The sequence below is a fragment of the Cyprinus carpio genome, chromosome A17 (assembly GCF_018340385.1).
Source record: "Cyprinus carpio isolate SPL01 chromosome A17, ASM1834038v1, whole genome shotgun sequence".
Classification (NCBI taxonomy): domain Eukaryota; kingdom Metazoa; phylum Chordata; class Actinopteri; order Cypriniformes; family Cyprinidae; genus Cyprinus; species Cyprinus carpio.
Genome location: NC_056588.1, coordinates 20,347,258 through 20,372,698, shown reverse-complemented (window position 1 = coordinate 20,372,698; position 25,441 = coordinate 20,347,258). Strand labels below are relative to the sequence as shown.

Below are 25,441 nucleotides of genomic sequence, written 5' to 3'. Positions count from 1 at the left end.
AATGCATGATTCCTAATATATTAACTAATATTAATGAGTTTTAACAAATTTTGACATAATGGAACCCAGCCAAAGAGTTGACCGAACTAAATGAAGTGGTTATGACTTCAAGAAAAGAATGAAACACCAGAAAGGTTTGAGCTGTGTTACAGAGACGCGTTGCGGAGAGAGCGTGAGACTGAAGATGTGCACGAGGGAGAGTGAGACAGCACATCACAGCATGGGCTCGATGTGGGAGCAATCCAGTTACTTAAACTGATCAAGATTTAATTAACACAACGCTCGGCAATTACTCTGTAATTAAAGTCATTTGTCCTCTTGTGGAGCTGAGAGTGCCACTGCTGCCATAGAGCTGCAAATGAGAGAGAGAGAGAGAGAGAGAGAGAGAGGAGGGAGGATGATGAGGGGCTCGATGCTGCTGATGTGTTTGTGTATGAGCCCTAGCTCTATAAATACACTGCCGTTCTGACTAACTGCTTGTTTTATCATTGGACAAGAAAGGAAGAAACTGTATAAACAGATGTAAATTCAAAATATGGGTTTGCAGAAGTAATTCGCCCAAATTTGAATTGGTATTGTTGAGATAAAATTGAAAACATGCTTGGTCAGTATATTATTAAAGATATCAGGTGCTGTTCCTGCATATAAAATACTGGCAACACTTTAGTTTAGGGACCAGTTCTCACTATTAACTAGTTGCTTATTATTAGCAGGCATATTACTAGCATACCTGCTGTTTATTAGTACTTATTAAAGTGCATGTTAATACCTTACCTAAAACTTAACAACTACCCTACTAACTATTAATAAGCAGCGAGTTCATTGATGTAAAAGTCATAGTTAATAGTTAGTTAATAGTAAGAATTGGTCCCTAAACTAAAGTGTGACCAAAATACTTTTCATTTAATTAATTGTGTTCCTTTTGAATCATATTTAATAAATGTATGAAGGAGAATGGGGCTTGTCACAAAAAGTTCAATGCAATTCGGTGGCCAATTCATAAAATCTCATTTGTGCCTGGACCTTCGTGGTTGTGGTTTTCTTTTCTTTTTTTTTTTTCATACGAATCACACAAATCCATACAAAATCACCAACTTAAAAAACAAACAAAGCATGCATCTCATGAGATTTCTATTGTAACTGTCTAAAAGATACAGTTTAACACAAGTTGACATTATAGTGTAGCATAATGGTAAACTCTATGGGGTAAGTTGACAAAAAGGGAACTTTTTTTATTGACAGTGATTAAAATATATATATATATATATATATATATATATATATATATATATATATATATATATATATATAAACAAACCCGTTTTTATTATTATTATTAATTAATTAATTAAAATTACAGCATAAAACATAGGGCTTATGTGATAACTTGACCTAAAAATATTTGTGTTTAATAATAACAGATAATAGAGAAACCAAGCATTTCTGCAACTGGATTTTTGACTCACTCACAGCTAATGTGACAACAAGCCCCGGTCTTACCCTCAGTCAAGGTTTTATTTTATTTTATTTTTTTCAGGTAACCTGGAACAGCTCACATGACAGATGAAGAATGTAACTGTGTGCAGACCTTTAATCTTACGTCACGTTTACTATAAAAGGGTTTTTACTGAAACGACTTTTGCGCCTTCGGCTGCTCGTAAACAATTTATGATGACAACAGAAGCCAAACTGAGACGACTGTGCTGTTCTTTTGCACCGAAGCAAAGATTACGCGTTAAAAGGCTATTAAAGAGACATTTCAAAACCGTCAACCATTCAGAGGTGAGGACAGTGAATGCGGACCTCTCCTGTCCTCTTCCTACCGAACCAAAATCTCCAGACAGTAGCCACAAGCGCAGCTCCACTTACAGGCCGTAGATAATTAATGGGACATTTTCAGCGGCAAACAGTGACTAATTGCACTAGACAGAAATAGCGAGGAATTAATAACATGCATCCAACACTTGCCACGATCCCCTACCGCTTCAATTTGCCGGGAGATTAAAACGACTGCCAAGTTTACTAAATTAGAAGCGCGGGGGAAACAAACGCGCGCCGTGACTACACCGCTCCCACACTTATAAATAAAAACACTTATATACAACAAATAAAAACAACAAATTAAAAAGGGGAATCACGCTGGGGGAGAGAGGTAAATATCAAGTTCACCATCCCTGCTATTGATATTTTGGCATCCTGCCACCTGTGGCAGTTCACCTGGTCGAGGGACTGTTCCCCTGCAGGAGCAAAAGAGTTCAGCAGTCAACACCTTCCGAGAGACTCTAGACCTTAAAACCCCTGAAGGACTGCTGCTGACATCTGTCATCATTTGGAAGCTAATGGGATCAAACAAGCTTCCTACTGCATCCAGTGACAAAATAAATGGAAAACTAGGATTTCCAGTTTATCCAGCAGGATCATATTTGATTCTGAGAGGATTTTTGTTTTATCCCATTTAGGATTGGTTCCAAATTATAATATAAAAAATTCCATTAGCATTCCATCAGGATATTTGGATGCTCAAAAAAAAAAAAAAAAAAAAAACCTCATGCGGTCAGGACTGATCATGAAGTGAATTCAAAAAAACAAGATCAATAAGTGTACATAAACAAAAGGGGGAAAATCCTTTTTTTTTTTATCTAAGAGCTTTTATATGGTTTTCAAAAGTTACATTTAATGACATAAAATGTCATGCGGTGTAACCAGTAAATAAAAGGTAAAATATTTCTCAATCATCATTTATAAAAGGTAAATGTTTTATATATATATATATATCATATATATATATATATATTATAAAAGGTATATATATTATATATATATATATATATATAAATACACACCACATGACATTTTATAACCTTAACTAATATCATAAAAAGATAATATTGTCTGATATTTCTGATACTTACCTTTGATATAATTTCCAGTACTCCCCATGACCACATGACTTTGCGATACTACACAGAAAATTAGAAGACTTTTATAAGCTATAATATATTATAATTTTTTTTTATATATTGTAAGTTTTTTTTTCTTTTCAAGAATTTTATTCCTGTATTATGACTTTTTATGATATTGCGACATTTTTAGAAGAGGTGCATTTGAAGTCATCACATATATTTGCACAATTCTTTTGAACAAATTAATAGAAAGAGGAAAAATAGCAAAAAAATCTCTCAACATGACTAGTGAAGATGAACATTACAACATCCATGTTACATACAGAAACGAACACATTTTAACAAGACCACTTCACTGCACTGTAATTATCATCAATTTTCTTTGTTCTAAAAGATTGATAAAGAAGCCTAACATTGTCTGAAAATCACCTTTCTAGAGGACTCAGCACTCAAACCATATTTTGGTTTGATGTCCCAATCTTGACACTGCTGATGGGGGTGACATGTCTTGATTTTCTGCGGCTTTGATCCTTCAGCAGTTGACTGTCTGAGCTGGCAGGCATCCTGAAGGAGACAGCTAGCAGGCAGCAAATAAAAAGACATTCTCTCTTTCTCTCTCTGAGCACGAGCATGCAATATTCCCTTGCTAAGCCTTCCACATTACGTCTCGAACAGTTTTGGTGAATGCACAGATCTCATAAGAGAAACTATTGCTGAACTGTATATTTCAAAATCAGTGCAAAGACAGGAAAGGTACCAGCTGTAAGGCTTAATCTTATTTTCATAATTCAAACAAGGAGAGAACAGAGTACAGGAGCACATATTTCGGTCGTTTGTGACAGCCATCCTCTGTGTATGACTTCGTAGTGAGGTGGCCTTTTCAGGCATTTAATATTACATCACACTTGAGAATTTTTCACATTACAAAATAACCACAAAAGACAAGCCGTAAGCTTCATCACAAATGCAGACGTTATGTCATTTTTAATAAACCCTCTTAAATGGGGGGCAAGCCAAGCAGAGATTTCCCAACGAGCTTTCTGTCACCTTTACTACGCTGACTGTCATTTGGAGAGACAGCGTAGAGTGGGACCGAGACACATCCCATCTCCCCAGCATCTACAGGAGGAAATGTTAATTAGCAGTCATGGCATCCCACTGATCTTCCCTTTCAAAGCAGCTAAATGGCATGCTCAGAATCGAAATCCTTTTATATGCCCTTATTTGCAGAGAGAGCGCGTATGAAAGGGACAATATGTCATCACTGTTTGGTTGCCATTATTTGAAGCCCTTTCATTCTGTGATTCAAGTGTAATTTTTCAGATTCACAGTTAGTTTGAAACAGGGAACATGCACAACTGCAAACGAGCCATTGCGTGAATGCTTTTAAAAATTAATAGCTAAAAATGTTATTCACAGAGTGTTAGTGAAAATTTAGTTAAAATAGTTTCATGTTTTTTTTTTTTTTTTTAATCTCGTGTTAATATTATGCATTTTAAATTGGTTGCTTCTTAATTTATTTTTAGTTTAGTATATTAAAAAAATAGATTATTATAATCAGAAGGTTATTATAAATACAATGGCTTAACTTCATGAAAGGTGCTCCCTTCATGAACTAAATGTATTATTAAAAAAGGCAACAAATTAAAAATATAAATTGCAGTAAAAATGTGAAAATTGTACTAAAAAGACGTTTAATTTATTGAATTATTCTTAAATGCAGTCATAATGTTTCTACAGTAGCTTTAGCTCATGAAAAAAAATGTTAGTGTCACTGTGAAAAATTTCAAGTTTATAAAATATGATAACAGCACCCTCTTGTGGGCGTTAATAATTCACACAACTTCAAAAAAGAAACGTGGACGATTTCTTATCATTTTTAGTGATCTTAATTTTAATATTTTTTTATTTTAATCTCTCACAACATCAGATCTCTGGTGATGATTTGTTTTGTTTCCAAGCGTTATCTTCAAAAAAAAAAAAAAAAACCTTCATAATTTTGTTGGGAACTAAATTTTGAACTTTTAACTTTATGATGGGTTTGATGATGTAATGTAAGAGCAACTGAAGAAAAAGGAGTAGGAAGAAGCAGACAGGAGGTGCGTCCCAAATCGCGTACTTATGCACTATTCTATGACGTTTTGTAATGACAAAATAACCTTATAATATTCATACTCTACATGGTTGAGTGCACAGTGCATAATTTGGGACGCAGCTAGACTCTTTATAGGCCTGAAATGTGCAGGATTTAACATTCATTAGCAAGTGTAGTAAAGTTTCTCTAAACTTTTGACCTAAAGACAGTGACAGCCTCATGGTAGAGATGTTAGGCAGAGTGTGAACTTCACTCATTCACTCAGCACACAAGTTTGGTTATTCATGTTTGAAACATGAAAAAATTCTCTGCTCTTAAAGGGCATTCTGAAAATATCTACATGGATAACTCTGAAGTAATGAAAGAAACAGAAGCGTTTTCCAATACATACATGTCTAGAAGACACATCGCTGGTTTATTACGACTAAAGCTTTTGCAGTGAAATGTCTTTTATTTACAAAATGTGATAACAAAAATGCAAAGACAAATGTAAATGCAGCATGGACTATTTTTTTTTTTTTTTTACAGCCCTGTGGCCAAACATCAGTTTTGCATCTTGATTAAAACATCACAAATATTGACTGCGTGGCTAATAGATTCAGTGTCTGTACTCCATCACTTCAGTGTTGTTTCTTTCTGTGTTAAACTGTCTACTTGCAGCGAAAAGCTCTTTTTTTACACTGTTGTTGCAAAGCTGCAATTAAAACACTAAAGCTCTGTAGTGTAATGTTTATTGTGCCTAATTTTGAACAACTGAAATTTACAATGGTTTACACATGTATTGTACTCCCTGGAATTCAACCTGACAAAATATAAAAGCTTTTTCACAAAGTCCTTTTTGGCATTTAAAAAAAAAATAAAAAATGGCCTTATTTTAGTTTACTCCACATGGAAGCACCATCATTGTTAATAAACAGTAGCTTTGCTTTAGTAAGTATACTCCCCAACCAGAATTCATTTTGCTTTTGGTGTGAAAATTTCACAATGATATGTTTCAAGGAAACACAATATCCTCTAGTGTATGTATAACCACACAAGGCGTTTACACCACAAGTACTACTTGTATATCTAAACAAAAAAGAGAACAGAACATTCAATTAACAAATGAAATCCAATGTGACATTTTAGAGCGTTACATTTCATATTGGGTCTGAAATCAACATGGAGTGTTGGAGGAACATTGGGTTATTTTGCAAACACAAGCATAATCAGAAGATGGATCAAAGGCTTGTGCATCAATAAAAAATACATGACTACCGACTGTTCACAGGTTAAGTCTCCAGACACAGCATGCACTTATAAATGAGTGATGACCATTTGTTGTTGTTCAGGCTGATACATTCATACCGACACCTAAAGTACATATTTGAATAAATATATTAGTATCTGTTTTAAAACTAACTGTACATGGGCTATGGTGTAGTAAAATACTTTTCAGTGAGTAAAAAGGCTCTGTAAATGCAAGTTTTTATAAAAATACCCCTTCAGTACGTCTAAAATATCTTCTTCACTTCCCTGTAAAAATGTCTTTAGACATTAGAAATCATCTCTGTATAAATTTTAGGAAAATAGTGGAATAAAGTCATTTTAAATCTCATGACAAGCTTATAAAACAGTTGAAATAGGAAGAATTTTGACCAATGAGAAATCATCATCAAGTGAACACTGCTTCATAGCTCCTTTACGCCATAAACCTCCACCATCATCGTTTTCATTCTCATTATTTTCTACATTTGTTTAGATGGTAACTGCAGAATATTCCACATTTCTCACATCTACTGTGATTATATATATCAATATCAACATGTGGCAAACGAACAAGTGGCAAGTTATAAGCAGTACCAAAATATTTGGGACACAATTTTCAAGATCTACTACTTTAGTTACTAACTCTAAAGCCAGTTCCATAAATATTTGGCAACATCCGTTGTTAATCTGCTTACTGGTTACCCCAGTATGAATAAAAATACCTTTACATCAAAGCTTTTAGACAGAAAAACAGCATGTGTTAGTTTCCGAATACTTTTATGAACAGAGAACTAGGCTAAACTGACAAATCACTGTAATTCTTTAATGCACGATCCATCTGAAAATGAAGCTTCCACTGTGGCTGGTTATTATTCCTGCAGGATCCTTTAGGAGTGTTATGTTGGTAACTCTTCATGTTATAAAACTCATCAGAATCACCATTTTTTTATTCTTTGGAAACAACCATTTTAGTACTGCAGATCCCAAATCACTTCTCCAACAGGTGGATCCTTGTAGAAGCCCTCAGTGGAGTTTGGGATCCTGCCCACACATTGAACTACTTAAAATAATGGATGTTAAGTCCTGGTCCTGGGGCTCTGACCATTCTGCACAGTTTAGTTCCAACTCTACACACTAGAACCAGATAATCAAGTTCTTTGGAAATCAATGGAAGGATTATTAAAGCAACAAAACTCCACAGGAAGGTTGATCACCAAGACAGAACAAAAAGCATCTCTAGTCTAAAGCCAGGTGTAGAAATATATTAAATCTCCTGAGTGATGTGCTCATACAGGTGTGAACTGACATCTTGAAGGCTGTTAGACAATAACTAAGGAAATCATGACGGACACCTGTCATTCGCTAACTATCACCACAGTCATGAGCAAGAACCTGCTCTCCAGCAAACGCATTTCAAGGGCAGTTTCACAGCTTGCGGTCGCACCTTCTAGGAATTGTCCTTCAGCATACTGGACTCCAGTTACGCGATAATCCACTGTCCACCTCCTCTACACTCTCAGTCTATAGGCCCCTGAAAAATGAGCTTCGCCCACTTTTGTGCCAGATTGAGTTGGGTAGCGCAGAAGGGGCAGGCGGCATGGAAAGCGTGGGTGCCGTGCGGTAAAGGAATCTCCGCCCAATACCGGGCTGACTTTTCAGAGCACACGTGACCGCAAGGTACAAAGGCATGCGTTGGTGCGCCGGTATCGACGTAAAAGGCTGGTTCGCATCCGAGCCAGAGTGGCACGTAGGGGCCCACGGTTCTGCACATGGGACACTCTCTTTGAGCATTGGGGTCTCGTTCAGAACGGTGGCCCCAGTCGTGGTAGCCATGAACGTGGCCACAAGCAAGATAGACCCACGGCTGCTTGTCCTCCTGGGTGGGGACACTGGCCAGGGCACGGCTGCAGCGTTGCATGCTGGGAAAGGCCAGGGTGTTGAGGCCCACGGGGCACTGAGGCCGGGCTGCGTTCAGCTCTTGCCGCAAGGCCTCCAGGTGCTTCTGAGTGGGGGTGTGGAAAAGGCCGTCAGCTGTGCGCCAGAGTAGTGTGGCTCCGCACAGGTCAACCAGAGAGCCATCCTGGAGTACGTTACTCTCACTCTCCACCTGAGCATAAAACATACATCTGAGCAGTGCATTCATTACAGGTGATCAATCCTTTTTCAAAACACATGTCCCATGTTGGGCTGCCGGGAAACTGGAGCCTATCCCAGGATCTCAGGCTTTAGACAGGGAAACATCTTGGACAAATGGCCAGTCCATCACAGGGCTCACACAAACAGTTTTTGTTACACTTAGTGCAACATTGTTAACATTTCTCAATGAGTTTGATGGATTAATTGATGGCTGGATATTGTTTTTCAATATCTGAGACTGTTAACTTTTGTTTACGAACACATATCCATGAGGTTTAATGTTTGTCTCAAGTATTTATTTTTAGCAGTGTGTTTATTAGCAAAACAGTTGATGTAGTATGGTAACAATGAAAGAGTGCATAAACACATTTGTCCTCCAGGAGGAGCTAGAGGTTCGAAGACTCAAACATACTGCGGCAGCTTGTATAGCACAACTCTTAATAACCAAAGTAACTGCTTTGCTTCCTTTCTATCTGTAGAACATTTTAACACTCCCTTAAAAAGACACTAACCATTCCCTTAAAAAAAAAACAATCAATATAAAAAAATATATAACTCTGAAATATAACTATGACTTTGCAAACTGAACATAGTGAAACAAACATGATCGGAGTAAGACAATATCCATAGGTACTAAAAAGTCAAAAGCTCTATAAATTTATAAGCCTCTTGTTAAATGTGTCTTTGAGTTCCAGGGCCAGGTAACGTCCATAACGTTTTAGAGGATAAGTTTATGCTACACATACAGTGTTAATGCAAAAATATTCAATGTTTCTGTGCAATGTAAACTCATATAAAAGGTATCATGTGATGAACTTCACACACTTTTGTTACTTGTAAACACTTTAATTTTGCGTTATGGGCGTGACGTTACGGACGTTACATTAAAAGAAAAATTGAAAAATTAAACACGTGATATAACGCATGTTCCTTCCGCAGGTGGCATGACAGTGATAAAAACATTACTCTTCCGTGTTTCAGTGAAATGTAACATTGCCTAATGTCGTTAGCTATAAGGGCAATCATAAGTAAACGTTAATGAAACAAATGGTTGTTCACTGGAGATATTTATGATGTTATAAATAAATTGGATAGGGATCGACATCTCAAATAATAATGAAAATCGTTATCATCTCTGCTGTAATGTTCCGTGACTGTCCTGTGTGTTTATATAATATTCACGTCCTAGTAGAGAGGCATCCTGAAAGTGCACGAGGAACCTGATTAATTTAGGCTCGAAACAGGCGCACTCTCACGCTACCTGCCATTCAAGCTCAGGTTTTGACAGCTCGAAGACTATTTTACACAGAGTAAAAATGGCAAGATGACACTAAAAACGGCACAGAATCAGGGAAAGTAAGTTGAATAGAAATCTAGTTATATTAATGTCTCATATCATGTAGCATGACGTGATAGTTCAGCAGCTGAGATAGCCCAGTTAGTTATTCTTTCATCACCTCAGATAAGATAGGTCTTAATGACATGTATATCAGTATTGTCAGCTGATCCGTGGATTAATTGTACTATTTTCCGAATGCATCAGGATTCTCTTGAATTGATTCTGAGATTAGTTTTTACCAGCAGATGGCACTGCGTTCTTTAGAAACAGCCATACTCTGCCTGCTTCCAGTTACTCTCTCACACACACACACACACACCACTTGGACCTACAATAATCATTCATAAAGTTCAAAAAATCTTCAGAATAATTTCAGATGGTTTTCTTAATGTCAAAACTAGCATTAAGAGTAATTTTGTGTGTCAACAAAAGTGACATGATGATTTAATTGTTGATTTCAGATTTTGTGTGTATTTCAGACACGTCACATCCATAACAGAGTTTTGTCACATCCATAACTTAGTTTTTTCCTCAATATGCACTTCATAAAAAAAACTTAAATATTTTGAACATTGTTTTTTCTCATGTTCAGCTAAGACCCCTTCATCATGTGGATATCAATATTTATACAGTTGCAGCAGACATACTAACCAGTTTGCCTCGAGTTAGAGCGGACCGTGTTTCTCTCAGTGTGTAAACATCTCCACACACTGATATCTCCCTCCACACACCAGGCTTGGACTCCTGTGTGAACCCGCCCCGCGGGTGCATGACTAGCACACCATTGGTTGTCAGCCCGTCCATGTGACCATCTGGATTCTTCCATTTGGCTGCTTTCTCCTACAGAGAGACTTAATTACTATACATAAACAAAAATGAATGCACTGCACTCTTTATAGTTACACATGGGTGACTCATTCCAGTTCGCCGGACACACCTATATTTACCAGGTAAGTTTAGATCAGTTCCAGTGGATACTTCCCAAGACAGCAGATACACAAGTATATATAAATAAAAGCTTAATAAAGTAACTCCGATGAGAAATGTATCCCACAGACAATTCCATTTCAAGATCAGGCAAGAAAACCCACTTACTCCGAGAAATATATTCTTGGAAGAATCAAAGCCTGCAGCGTAGATACGTGCTGTGTAGGGCGGGTTACGTTCACACACCACCCGGCAGGCAAAGCGGGAGATGGTGCTTTGAGTGATGGGTGTGTCCTCACTCTCCCCTCCACCCGACACAGTGTCAGTCACCACAAAGTCAATAGGGCCTTCCGTTGATCGTCCAATCTAACATACAACAGAAAAACAAATAGATTTCAAGTTTCTCAGATATATCCAGGGCTGGGGAGTAATGAAATGCATGTAACGGCGTCACGCATTTAAAACACAAAATATGAGTAACTGTATTTCGTTATAATTACATTTTAAATGAGGGGTAATCAGATTACAGTTACATCCGAAAAGTATTTTAGATTAAAAATAAAAGTAATCACTTTGGTAATGTCATTTCTTAATTTAATATTTAAGTAAACAGTTTGGGGATTTTAACCATTAAGGCAACTTGAGGCACCAAACAAACTGTGCAGCACCCTATTCATTTAGCAACTCCTAGTGGGCGTGCATCCATGCTCATCACGACACAAAAATTCTCCTAGAATTCACACTTTGCATTCAGTTAACAGATCTATACGAATCATGCATGAAATAAAAGTTTATAAAGTCAAACGATAGCTTTATGTGCTTTACAGGTGAACTTGAAGTCTTCATTCATTCGAAATGTTCTAGAATAGATCATCTTTGGCGCAGTAACGCGAGTTCATGATCCAATTCGTGAACAGATGATTCGTTTGAGTCAATCTTTTAAAATAATCATTAATTTTGTTTAACGAAACCAGTGTGGAAACCAGTGGTTCACAAACTGGATAGATCTGAGGTGTGTTTCCCAAAAGCATCGTTAGTGAACTGTGGTTGTTAAATATTGTACTGTAACGACATTGCTTGCAACCGTGGGAAACGAGCCCTGTCAATTTTGACTCAGCGATTCTTTTGTTCCGATCGCTTCTCAATAGAGAGGATTATCATCATTTAAAGTTTGGTCCATTCATTAAACAAATCTATTGTATATCTTGGACAATTGTGCCAGTTGTTTTGGCTTCTTTTATTATGTGTTCGGTGTGTCTGGATTCGTTTTGAAGAATGCAGCATGAAACAGCACGGAATCCCATTCATTGTATTCAAATTGAATTTATATTGATTGGAAGATTTAAAAATGACATAACATTTTTTTTGTTGTTCATAGAAATTCTGTGGAAAACTGATGTTGTTAAAAATAAAATGCAAAGAAAACAAACCTTATGTCTGGTAGACATAATTTTTATTTAGAGTTGGAAAGCATAAAAACAAGACATCAGGTTAATATTTTCCTTTGTGTGTTTCATAGCTTAAAGGGGTTTCATAGCTTAAAACAGCGAGAATAAAAGGTACGTCTTTCTTTGCGTTAATATTTGGGCGGTGTTATGCAAATCTTCCCACAGTGACGTAGACATGTGGGGGCGTGTTAGAACGAGCCTTTTTAGGGCTTTGGGTTTGAGACTTTAGTCTTTGCAACTTTACAGATCTTCTTTATGCACCAAGAGCTTGTAACACTCCAAAGAGAAAGGAAAAATTTAAATCGCATAATACGACCCCTTTAAGTATTTCAAAGTATTCTAAAGTATTTAGATTACGTTACTAAACCTGAGTAATGTAACGAAATACATTACTGATTATTTTTTAAAGCTTGTATTTTGTAATCTGTAGTGAAATACATTTTTAAAGTAACCTTCCCAGCCCTGGATATATCTTACAATTAATATGAATTTCTAGCAACTATCTGAGAAGTTATTTTTCAGGTCATGACAGAAGGAATGTTGGGAGAAAACAATTATTCTTACTATTGAAAAGAATATTCTGAAACCACACACACACACAATCAATATTTTATTCCTACGGATGATGAAAACAGTTATACTGCTTACATTTTTTGTGAATACAGTGATTTTTCTTTTTTTCCCATAATATTTGTGTGTAAAGTGCAACAAAATTCTGAAATCAGTAAAATGTTTTGTACAGTTTTTAGCAGTCCCTACACTATTTTGTCTCAGTAGTAAACAGGACGAAAAACAGTCATGCATGTGCCGGGACTTGTTTGAAGAGCCTATTTTAGTTTTAAAAGTGGGGTGGAAATTCCCAAGAATAGAGAGGTGCTCATTGCACTAAATCCTGTTTATAAATACTTGTACCGAAATAAAGATACAACAGTCTCCACTTTATTTCCTTTTTATAGAGAGTGTTTCTGTTTTGTCCCTGTTGCTGGTGGTTCCTGTTTTTGCTTTTCTTTTCATTTGCTACAATCCATATGACTCTTTCCCTCATGAGCAAACCAGACCATATCACAGATCTTATAGCACACATAAAAGTTGGACAGAAAGAGATGTGCCTGCGCACAGTAACTGAACTGAATTTATGCTCAAAGTAACAGTGAAGAAGAAGAGATTTCAAAGTGTTTTGTTTTGGTGAAACAGTACCTGGAACATGTCTGTGTCTTTGTCATGGCTGTACTCCACCACCACCGTCTGGTTTCTGGACAGCGTGTAGGAGATGCTGTGCTGGCCCTTACAGTTCACCGCCTGTCACAACACAACAAAAGCATCTGTCAGGGAGGGTGTCCTGCTACAGTGGCACACAGAGAGTGTTTTTTTTTTTTTTTTTTTTTTTTTAAATACATTACAAGATTTTTACACTTTCTGAAAACATTAAATGATGTTTTCCTGTGAAAAACTTGTCGCCATAATTCCAGGATGTTGCCATGTAATACCTACAGCTTTTAGTGTGATTGTTATGCGGTTGCTATGTCTATAAGATTTGTTTGTCCCTTTCATTTTGTCTGAAAAAAAAAACTAATGGGTCAGAAAAGTAAAAAGCATTATTTTAGGCTCATGCCCCAAGTAAGCTAAGGGATCCTTTACTTAGTTATACAGATCATTTGCTCAATTAATAAGCAAGTAGGCTTAATATTGCATAAGAAATGCACATTTTGACAAGCGTTTAGCAGTCATGAGTTTGTCCAAAACTAAAATGGCACTGTAACAAACGTGCAATTTGAGCGTTTAACTGTCTATGTGAAACACACCCCATCAAACATTCATTACTCATACAGCTGTCATACGCGGCTTGTTATAAATAAATCATCCAAGATTTAAGTCAAGAGTGTAAGAAGAGGAAGAAACATCATGACTAACAAAACTAAAAAAAAATAAAAAAAAGTATAGTTTGAAGACTATTCTATTTCATTTCTACTCAAAGAAAGAAAGTTAGCTGTCACAGATTGGCATGTATGATCTGAATTGAGTTCATTTAAAAGAGCATTGTGTGTGAACACTATTCTGGTGGCTTGAGACAAAAACCACAACATTGCAGTGTTTAAAAGCAGCCAATTTCCCATCATGCTCGCTTCCCAATTCACCCTTTCTCTCCTCTAATCTGTGATTTCCAAATTACCCACATCTCTATCACGTGTGCTCATAAGGGAGAGGAAACTGGGTCATGGTAACTACACTAGTGTGCAACAATGGAAAAACACAGCTAAGAGAGGAAGGTGGTTTGTATCTGTACAACAACAACAGCAGCCCGATGTATTATGGTGTTTAAAACTCAGTGTTCACATCAGTGTGCGGAGCACAGGACTGTGTGAATGCACATGCACATAACACCATTCTCAATAACACCGGAGGTCACAAGCAGTTCACATATCCAAACGGAAAGCCAAAATTTCACGCCCCACATATGTCCTGTAATAACCCAGACTAAATAGTTGTGCTGGGTGAGTCTGTTATAGGACAATCCAATATATATGAAGAACTCAAAATCCAAATCAATTTTGTACAAGAATATGAATATTGGAATCATTTAAAGATGTGCTTTATTTTTACCACACAACTTTTCTAAAAACATGCCAGTCGGACAGTTTGGTTCTCACTCTTTGTTTCGCAACTCCAGTATCAGAGTAGTGTTTGAATAATTTCCATATATTCAGTTCTTTCTGACCGTCTGTATCAGTTTGAGTCATTCAAAAATGTTTGGAAGTCCCAGTGTAGCCTTTTACATGCTTCAAAATGTTTAAATAAAACAAACGGCACTGTGGCATAAAGAACCTTTGTCAGTAACGTCACCTCCACTACTAAAAAGTAAACAACAACAACAACAACAGCATGACTGGTTGTCCTCTGCACAGGAGCGTTTTATAATCCTCTTGAAGCAGCAGACTGTAATGTGGGCTGGTGCTGACAGAGTGCTTACTAGAGGTCGACCGAGAGTGGATATTACTAAGGCTGCCCTCAAAATAAGAATTTTTCTGGTCGACTAGTAGTCGTTCATTTTAAGCATTAGTTGACTAATCGCACGTTTATTAATAACCATTATATAATTATAAAGAGCCTTTAATTGCCTACATAGCCTAATAAGGGCTCAAGCACACGCATAAAGCTTGCCACAGCGCACGGGGAGAAGTAATGATTATGAATGAATCAGGGAAAAACACTAAGGAGGCTGCATTAACATTTTAATCATTTGATAAACTTGTGCCTTCTTTGTTTTCAGGTTTAAGAGATGAACTCGGCAACATCGACCCGTCATCTCCGCAGTGGATGCGGCTGTTTGCATGTTTCATACGGATTACATAATCTGAGAATTGGTTTTCCATTTTAATTAGTTCATTTGAAAGTAGACATTTCACTCTGTATAGATACATTTTTAATGTCTGTAAGGTAAAGATATACAAGGAGTTTCGTGCACAAGTTCAGAGAGACCAAGATGGCAGAAAGCGCGTCATGTTTGCTTTTATTACTTTACAAAAGTGCCGTGATTTTTTTTTTTTTTTTTTGTGAGTGCACACAAATAAACAGAGTCTTAACAGATTCGAAATATGTATTACATTTATCTGTATGAACAAAAAAAAATAATTACAAAATTTTTAGGAGCAAGCGAGTGCACCGGCGCCTCCATCTGTCCTGCTGTAAGTGCTGTTCTGCTTACATACTCCACACAGACACTTGAACAGTGCACATTTCTCTAGGTTAACATTACATTGAGCAGCCATGTAGAGTTGCTAATACTTACATCTCTCAGATGATAAGCCATATTTGTGGTGGATGAATGAGAGGCGATTGTTTGGATGTCCTGCCCGATGTACTGTATAATGAGAACGGAGCTTCTCAGCCTCTCCAGAAATGAACGCAACCCGGAAAAACTATCAGCATGGATTTTTGCCAATAGCCGGTAGTTCTGGCAATCAATTATCGGTGCTGATACCTCGGTTGACCTCTAGTGCTTACAACATTTAAAACTCCAGAGATCCTTTCCCCAGTGCATAAGTTATGGCTATATTCTTTATTCTGTAAATTTTATTAACTTCAAGTCATGTGCATATTTTCATTTCGCAATTAGTTTCTAATGAATAACTGTTAAACTTCAAACACTGCAGGAGCGAGTGTGTATCAAGACAAAATGCGATAAAGTGCACAATATTTGAAAATATGGATTTTTGATTGGGGCTGTGATTCTGGCAGATTTTTACCACCGTGGTAATGGGACCAACTATAATTAAATATTAATTTAGATATTAAACTGAAAAATTTTATCCCCTGCACAACTGCTGCTTCGGTCACCTTTTCTCTTGACAAGAATTGCATTTATTCAGTCGCAGAATGACTGAGAACGGGAGACATTTCAGACGCACACTCCACGCGCGGAAACAGTAGGCTACTGTGCTCGCGGCGCATGCTCTTCAAATGCACGCACAAAGGCGCCGGTGCGCGCTGTAGCCTGTATTCTTTCATATCAAAGTGTGAAATAAACTACATGCATGCAATGTCGTGGTCAGTTAAGTTATGAATTTACCAAAAAGGCGATTAAAGCTGACTTAAATCTGTGCATGCATGTAATATATTTTATATATTTTACTCAGATTTAAGAACATGTCTCTGAAATGGTTTTCAAAACTGTCCTGGAGCAGCCCAGCACTATCTCCCTCATCTAACACACCCGATTTAACTCGTCAGCTTGTGTATATTTTAGCACTTCTGTCAGTGAATACACAGCCTGCAAAACACTAACATAAGTAATTAAAGAAATAATACAGTTAAACAAGAAAGTAGCCCAAATAAGAAAGTTAGACACGATTGTAGACACGATTCACTGTTCCATATTTTCATAACTAAACACACAATACTATAAGTAGCTTTAAAAGTTAACTATCATTTTTATCTAATTGCACCCAGATATAGTCCAACGCTATATCAATTATGTTGTGACAGTTTGTGTATGACCAGCCCAGTTTAAAATTTGGGACTTTATTGTTGGTGGAGCATGTGCCCAAACTGTAACAAAGAGGCTTGAGGGTGAAACATTGGGCAGCTCTCCAGGCTCACTGCCAGATCACAACAGGGGGTCCATCTATCCACCCCCCACATCCCACCCGTTTTACAGTGGGCCACAAAAGCTACAGAAAAGACCCCAGACAATAGGCCTAGTGGAGCTGCACTCGATGGGCAAAAAGGTATATAAAGCAGCCCCATCTGTGAGACGCCGAAGCAGCTTGGGCCTTGTGTTGTAAACCATGATGAAATGAGATGCTGCGGCCACCAACCTCAAGCCATAGGATCCAATTCAACTGTACCCTCTATCAGTGCTGGACAGCCCTCAATGCAAGAGGCAACAACTCTAACCTCAGAAAAAACCTCCAAGACATCCATGAACAATCACATATTGTTCCTGGAATAGTTTAGTGACATTTCGTGACCCATTATCTGAAAGGAGTTCACGGGCGTGCTTTGAGTAATCGCAGAGCCTGTTCTTTGTTCAACTTTAACATTACAATGATGCAGCTGCACTTGTGTCACTGCTGGAGAACTGGTCGTTTTTTAGTTAAGCCTTTCAGACTAATGCCTGGAGCCACGGAAGGCCTTCCACCTAAGAGCGCTGTGACCCCAAAGAGCAGCGTGATTCACATATGACTGTGCGCTGGGCTATTTTCAGCTCTGACGAGGCACTGCGGACAGATAATAAGCAGCCAACAGTAACAAAACTTCCCAAAAAAAAATACAGCATGCCAGCTAGTTTCATGGAGAGAAGAAAACATTCCTTGCGTTCATGGGACTTTAATTATGGAGCCTGTATCTTTGAGTAAAACAAACATAATCACAAATATAAATCACATTCTTTCTTTTCAAAATGACAAAACAACTATAAAAATAACTAAACAAGGCTCTATAGTGTGACCATTTCAGTCATATTTGTAACTGAAAATACTAATATCGGTTTGAACACTAACACTGGTATGGAAATTATGATACTTAGTTTTCATGTGACTGCAAACCCATGTATAAATGCTGACATGGAGGGAAAAACAAGGCTTTCCTCTGCTGACTGGCAATTCTTTTTACCAGGTTTATACCAAGAACTAAAGTACTAAGACAGTGATATTAAAACACAACATTTAGTATACACCTAGTTGATGATGCATACTATATACAGACAAGCCTAAAATATGAATCAAGCTTGATAAATAGCATATTAAGCATTTTCCATTAAAAACATTTTAAAAGTAAATGCTTAATATGACTAAATGCATGGAGTTCATTTTCTGGGCTCCTCTGTTTGCCTGTATTTAGTCTGCATCATCAAGGTGTACGCTGAATTTGATCTTGGTCTTATTATTCACTATAAGTGCTTTAGAACGTCCCTCTGATGTGATTGAAATACTGCGGCAGGTGCTGTATATGGATCGCAAGTGCCCAGAACTTGCAGTTTGTTAACATCTCTGTTTTTCTTCTTTTGAGAGGTGATCTAAATATTTGTGGCTTGAAACTGATGGAAAATTAATGGACTTGTTCTGCAGTTCTATGGATGTTTTGTCCTCCAGGTCTTGGCTTGGAAACTTTTATTTGATGGCAACATGGTGGAGGAGTCTTTTTTAAAAACCATTCCTGAGTGCTGCATTTTAGACGCAAAGGCGCGTTCTGTGTGAACCACCCCTTAGAGTCTGCCCAAAAGAAACAACTAAGCCTCATGTCTATGATAAACATAAAAATGCAGTCTTGTTAGGCAGCTCACTAGGTTTTGGAACAGAACAAGAGGCACACGATGTAATGAAGCAGCTCTCATTGAAAAAAGATCTCCTCGGACAATGGCGGCTGTTGGCAGGTTGTCTTTAGCTGACTGGAAGAGTGGCAAAATGACATCATGAGTCATCAGAAATCATCACAGAAGCCACCAACCACATAAAAAAAGTCCAAATGGATAATGTATGTTCTCAAAAAGTTAAGTAACTTAACTTGAAAGTTGTGGCCTGGCCACTCAAAAGTGTTCAAACAGATCTCAAACACCACGTCACCCATTAAACTTCTCAAGTATCAGAAGGAAGGACAGTCTCTTTGAATTTCAACAACATCTGGAGACAGCAGAGTATCAGCATGGATTAGTTTATTGGTTGTGGCTGCTCTGGAGGACAGTAAACTTTTTACAACTCAACCCCACCCATTATTGTTTAGTACCACCCTGTAAATCCCTGAAGAATGTCCCAGTAGCAAGCAGACATTTGAAAGGTGGGGTCAGGTACGCTATCGTAGCCAGTGCTTTGGAGTAACTAAATAAAAGATGCAATCTTCCTTAACCAAACATTGCATTGCACAGTTTACAACTGGGCAAGAAACCAACTTTCTCTACAACTTCTCCATGCTACGTGGAGTTTTAAAGTCTGGTGAAAGAATTTTAAGTTCCATGAATTGCGGTCGCATAGTTGATTCTGGATTTTACAAGCTTTATAACAGCATGTGTTGATCATGCGCTTGCATGGGAACTGCATGGTTTAACAAACAAAAATCAGTCCCTTAAGTTAGCCTTTCTCCACGGCCCACAATCTAAAATCAGTTGACACACCCCAGCTGCAAAATATAAAATGAAATGCAATCTCTTCAAAAGGGCAAAGCATTTGGTTGTGCCATTAATGTCAGATTATTTATAATAGTATATTATTACAACATAAAAGCTGGTAACTGGGCTGGAGAGTGAAGGTAGGACCCCAAAACTCAATCCCCACGTTGAGCTGTACATCATTCAAAATTACCCCCAATTTCTGATCTCCAAACCAAACCTTTTTTTTTTTTTAATGGTAATGTGAAGTGGAATTCTGGCTGTGAAATCTGTAAATTCAAGTCATAACAGTAACAAGTAAAATAAAGAAGTCAGCACACAACACAAGTAGTGAAAAGCATTCTCACAGATGATTAGGTTTCCCAATTATGGATTCTGAAATGAGATTACCTTGCTGGCTTGTGGGGTGTTAAGGATGTGTACAGTGCTGGGTTTGACACCGTTGGCTTTGGCTCTTTTGTAAAGGGCGAACCGGCTTTTCCTTCGCCCTCTGTCTCCATTGGGGAGTGAACCATTGTATTTTCAAAAAGAAAAAAGCGTAAATTAGATCACATTAGATGAGGGAGATTTTAAGACTTGTTTCAAGTAAACGCAGAATCTAATTTTCCAGCGAGTGGAAATAGTGCTTCACAGCTTTATAGATCCCAGGCTGCCACATGAGCAGAACAACACAGAATCCAGAAAGCCACTCAGGTTTCTGCAGTACTGGAATACTCATCATTCAAAATGAGCTTCGTAATTACCATGCTTTTGCACAATTATTAAACCACATTGAAATATCTGTATAGACAGTACGCCCCACGTGCTTCAAAGAGTAGGGACGGTGCTCTGTGTCATCTACTACACACTCAACACACAAGGGGCTCGTGATAAAACATTACAAAACACTTTCACTTTAAAACAACGTTGCTTTAATGTGTATTATGAGCAAAATTCTCCAGGTTCACACATTGTATTCAAATCTGCTTAATTGTAAATATTTCTGTCCACAAGATATACAAATCTAAAATCATAACAGCATGTCACCAAAAAATTAAAGAGATTGCAGGATTTCACATTTGGAATACGCAGCACATTTTTTAACTAAAAACTCAAAAGTTGTCTTAAGTTTTACACACGCACACATAAAGACCACCTGAGGTTTTAACAAGAACACTGCATGCAAGAACCAGGTACAATGTTTCTTTTCTACACTTTAGGATCAACTGAGGTCTGAAGCTTTTAAATAGAACAAGTGTGGATTCACAAAGTGATTTCATGCCATTTTTTTTTTTAAATTCAAAGTGGCTGTTTTTTTTTTTTTACCAAATCTTAAGACCCCCTTGTGGGTACCATTATGAAATGTTCAAGTTGGCAAAGTTCATTTAAAGTCAGACCTCTCCGTTCCCAATTATGAGAGATTATAATTTCTAATATATTATATATATATATGAGTAAAACTGCTTCTCGAACATGGGGGGAAAAAAAGCATTTTTGGTTTGCCAAAAACTAAAAAAAAAACATGAAAATTTAAAAAAAAAAGCTATAAACACAGCAGCATTCCATAAAAAAAATAAGAACTGTCAACTCACAGTTGGCACAGATAAATTTTGATTTAATGGTCAATAGAAAAATGCAGGCAACAATGTGTTCAAAAAAATAAAAAACAGTTGGCACAGAAAATAAAAGTCTGTAGATTCTATCAGTGTATAAAAGTAAATAAATTCATCAAGGTTCTGTACATCTAACATCCACCCACATTACTAAATTAGGTGTGTTCATAATCATAATTAGGTGTGGTTGGATTTAAATATTTAAATATAAATATATTTATGTAATTGCTGCAACACATCAGTGACGAGGAACATGATTCATATGTAAATGTTCTCTTGTATAACAGCATGTGCAGTTTTCATGAAGTTACTTCCCTTCGGCAGGTTCCTTTTAATGTTGCATGCAACTTAAAGTATAATCTGAAAACGTAACTGTCACTTACTCATAGTGAAGAGAAATGTGCATCATAAAATGACACTCATTTTAAACTTACACAACATTTAATTAAACCCATTGCATTATTTAATCAAGCTACTCACAGTTAAATACACCATAGTGCTCAAGACTCCTTAGACTGAATGCTGTCAGTACAGAGACTTCTTCCCATTGGCTCCAGCTCTTAACGGTAAAGTTAATGCATGACTTCATTTTTAGCGGGAACAATCCTTAAATACTTGCTTGGCTGTGACTAAAGCTCATTTGAATTGTTCTAGATCATTAGCCATAGTGCCTTGGAAGTCTTTTTGAAACTAGTTTCCTTAGAAGGCACCTTCATAGGCAGCTGCTTTAACTTTCTAATTCGGCCAGAATGATGTCGGTATGAAGTGTCCTACAGTTTAGGGTTTACAGTTTACATCTGGAAAACAATAACAGGTTGGGTGTGAGAAATAACAAAATGAATGATGTTAAACCCATTTTGAATTTAGATTTTAATTACACTAATCATTAAGTTCACCACATCACATCAGAGATCCTATTACAAAGTCTCCTTTCAGAGGTCAGGGTTTGAATGAAAGCGATTGTAAGGCTATCTCAGTGAACTTTAGAGTCAGCGAGATCCATCTCCCCACAGCTATCAGTCACAGAGGAAAGACACCATTACAAAAGGTGCATTTTCGAGGGTTGTAGTGTCCCACAAAGCCTTATCAAAAAGCTCAGTCAGTCTAATGTGAACAATGAACAGAGAGAGGAGGACTGGAGGCTCAGATGTGCCTTTGCCCAGATCAATAATACCCTCTTTCAGCCTCGGCTCTCTGTGTGCCAGCAGCCAATGCCAGGCAACCCCACTGAATCAGGGCAGCGGAAAGTTGGTACCATGAATTTTTTTCTTTTTTTCACAAGGAATATGCTACAGTAGGTCTGTTTGGCTCCTACAGGTTATCAAATTCTATAAATCAAACATTCCAATAACTTTTCATGCATAATTTCATGCATTCTGCTTAATTCTGAACTATATCACAGTTGTATAATAAATGTTTATTCACTTGACATATTAGAGACACAAACCCCTCAACCACTTCCACTGATAAACCTTGATTTGAGTTTGAAATTATGCACCTGGGAAACATATTCCTTGAGTCAGACATTGGTTATGACATGTCATGCATTTAATTTGGTAACAATGCAGATTAGTAGCCTTAAAATAATTATATCACAAATAATACACATAATTACATCTGACCTCAAAAGGATGAAAATTTTCCTGGGGGGAAGTAACCTGGCATTAATTTTTGACATTAACATTACAAAGGCTGTCATATCTCCGTCATATTTAAAATCATATTCTGCATAAAAAGCATTTTCATGAAAATGATTACTTCAAGAAACTTTTTGAAAAAGTTAAGTGTATTTTGAAGCTGCTGCGGTTGTTTTTTTAAACGCAAGTTGCCAAATAAGGACTACAACCACCATGAGGATGTGAAATCAGACAACGCTTGTGTTAAAAAACAAAACATGACACTCTCTTTGAGTAATGTTAACCACAGACCTTCTTAATTTACTCACATCGAAAACCACTAGGCTATTATAAAAATTTAAAAAACCCCATAGGAAATTCCTGAGGGAACCCAGGGCGCCTGCAGCCAGGTTGGCCTACAAATTGATGTCAAACTGAAGACCGTTACAAAGCTTTCTGTGCTCTTAGACAGAGCTGCTCCAACAAAAACATGCATATCTCAGAACCCATGAAATTCATCTCATTGCGGTTTTAACCCTGTAAAGACTGACATATGAAATAGTCAGAAATCAATTTTTTAAACAGATAAATGACATTTTTTTGGTCAAGTTTTTATGACTCGTATGCAATAGTCTGGGAATATGGAGGTCTCATTTAAGGAGGGAGACACCAATTATATTCAGAGGCCCAAACGGAGCATAAACATGCAATTTAGTGCAGATGCTGATAGAAATTGTGATCGCTCGTAATGTAAAACAATGAGATCTTTATAACATAAAATGCACATGAATATCAGTTTTCACTTTATATCTCCCAATAATGTCTAAGATGTGTTTAAATGTTTAGTTTTATTAATCAAAGCTGTGTAGTTTATATAAAATTATATAATGGATAATCAAGAAAATCCATCAGTAAATGTTCATCTTGAAATGCTACTAACAATATAAAAGTTAATCTTATGCTTGCATTTAAAAAAGGACGAATTCACAAAAAAAAAAAAAAAATAATAATAAAACAACCTGAAGGTGGACGTTTTTACATTTATACTAACAAAAAGTATGCAGTAGATGCTGTAGATTGCATACAACACTTTCTGGCAAAGTTGTGATCACGCTGATCATTTAAAAACCTTTATTTTTTATTATTTTAATGTATGTATCAAACATGATACAGTACCCTTTGTAAAGTAAAGAAAAATAATCTATAGAACATTTGAGATGCTTGAGGTTAAATATCTCAGATTCAGAGTTGGGATGATTTTGATTGTAAAGCTATCGAAATAAGGGTTTTGCACATTTTGGATTGCCTTTATCAGACACATCCAAACCAGCACATACAGAGCATATTTTAACCAACGAGGAAGACATCCAACAAATAATGCACTGCTCCAGGAATGTTTTGAAAAGCCCTGCTCTGGATCACGGCACATTTGTGATTTACAACCCAGCAGAGCGAAAAAGGAGACAGCCTCTGTGCTCAGTCACAGAAAAGGAGGGGGAACAAATAACTTTAGTGGGCTGCTTCCGAATTCCTCCACCGCCCTTCATCTCGTTATGACTTTCCGTGCAGATGATGAACGAGCCCGATGAGAAAATCCCATCAAGATCCGAACGCTGGGGCCAAAATAAGAGCCTTGAGGATTAAACCAATTCACAGCTAAACCATGATGGAGTAAATGCACATCACATTTACAAACAGTGTTTCTAAATCATAGGGAAATCACCTTAGAGGATGGTTTTTCGTGCATAAAGATAATAAGCGCCTAGATGTAGTTCTTAGAGGCTAGTTTAAGCGCACAGGCAGCACGTGTTTCATCTGTGCAGTAACGTGAGCGCGTTGGTTTTAGGCGCTTGGGAGGTCTGTGTGTAAACAAACTATTTCCGTACTCTCCAAAAACGCAGTTGTGAACTAAACAGAGGCTCGAAAATGTGCTTGAGGGTTTCTGAAGAAGCCTATTGTGAGATTATTACAGGCACGCGAAAGAATAACTTAGAAACAGCGAATAATAGAATCAAAGTCGTGTCAACATTGGACACACATGAGGAAAAAAAATAGCTGCGTGTGTGGACTCACCCCAAAACCACCAGTTCGCCGTACTTTACTGGCTCTTTGGTGGGCGCACAGTGCTCCTCTTGACCCGGTGAAAACATGAGGCTTTTCAAACAACTGTCTCTCTCAGTTACACGATCAATCCAGCGACGAAAAAAGGGAAAGGACTTCAAAGGACGCTGCACAGTGCCATATTTCCCATTTACCCGCTCCCAATCTTGAGTGGTACTTTTCAGAAACGAACACAAACAAATAAACAGTTAAATCCTACATCAGAGATATTTAAAAATAATAATAATTATCATTAAAATTATAATAATAATAAAGTCTTAAATTTTGGAGGCATTTCATTATAGGAGCAGTGGATAACTTACTAGCGCTTCCATCCGCGCTGTAATAAAAACAGTACTAGTGGGGTGGACCGTACCATTCACTTAAAACGACTTTACGCGGGGAAGCATACGAAGAAAGTTTCCAAATATTATAGT

The 25,441-nt window shown here is 37.2% G+C and overlaps 1 protein-coding gene across 1 annotated transcript; it reads right to left on the bottom strand.

Annotated features, from left to right (window-relative positions):
• Positions 1–5,374: 5,374 nt before the first annotated feature.
• Positions 5,375–25,441, bottom strand: LOC109107647 (E3 ubiquitin-protein ligase pellino homolog 2-like). Its single transcript, XM_042774381.1, has 7 exons — positions 25,328–25,441; positions 24,977–25,181; positions 20,087–20,215; positions 13,294–13,395; positions 10,817–11,014; positions 10,373–10,561; positions 5,375–8,353 (listed from the first exon to the last, which is right to left on the bottom strand). Exons 1-7 carry the CDS (start codon positions 25,381–25,383, stop codon positions 7,763–7,765), a joined length of 1,470 nt encoding a protein of 489 aa, XP_042630315.1. The 5' UTR covers positions 25,384–25,441; the 3' UTR covers positions 5,375–7,762.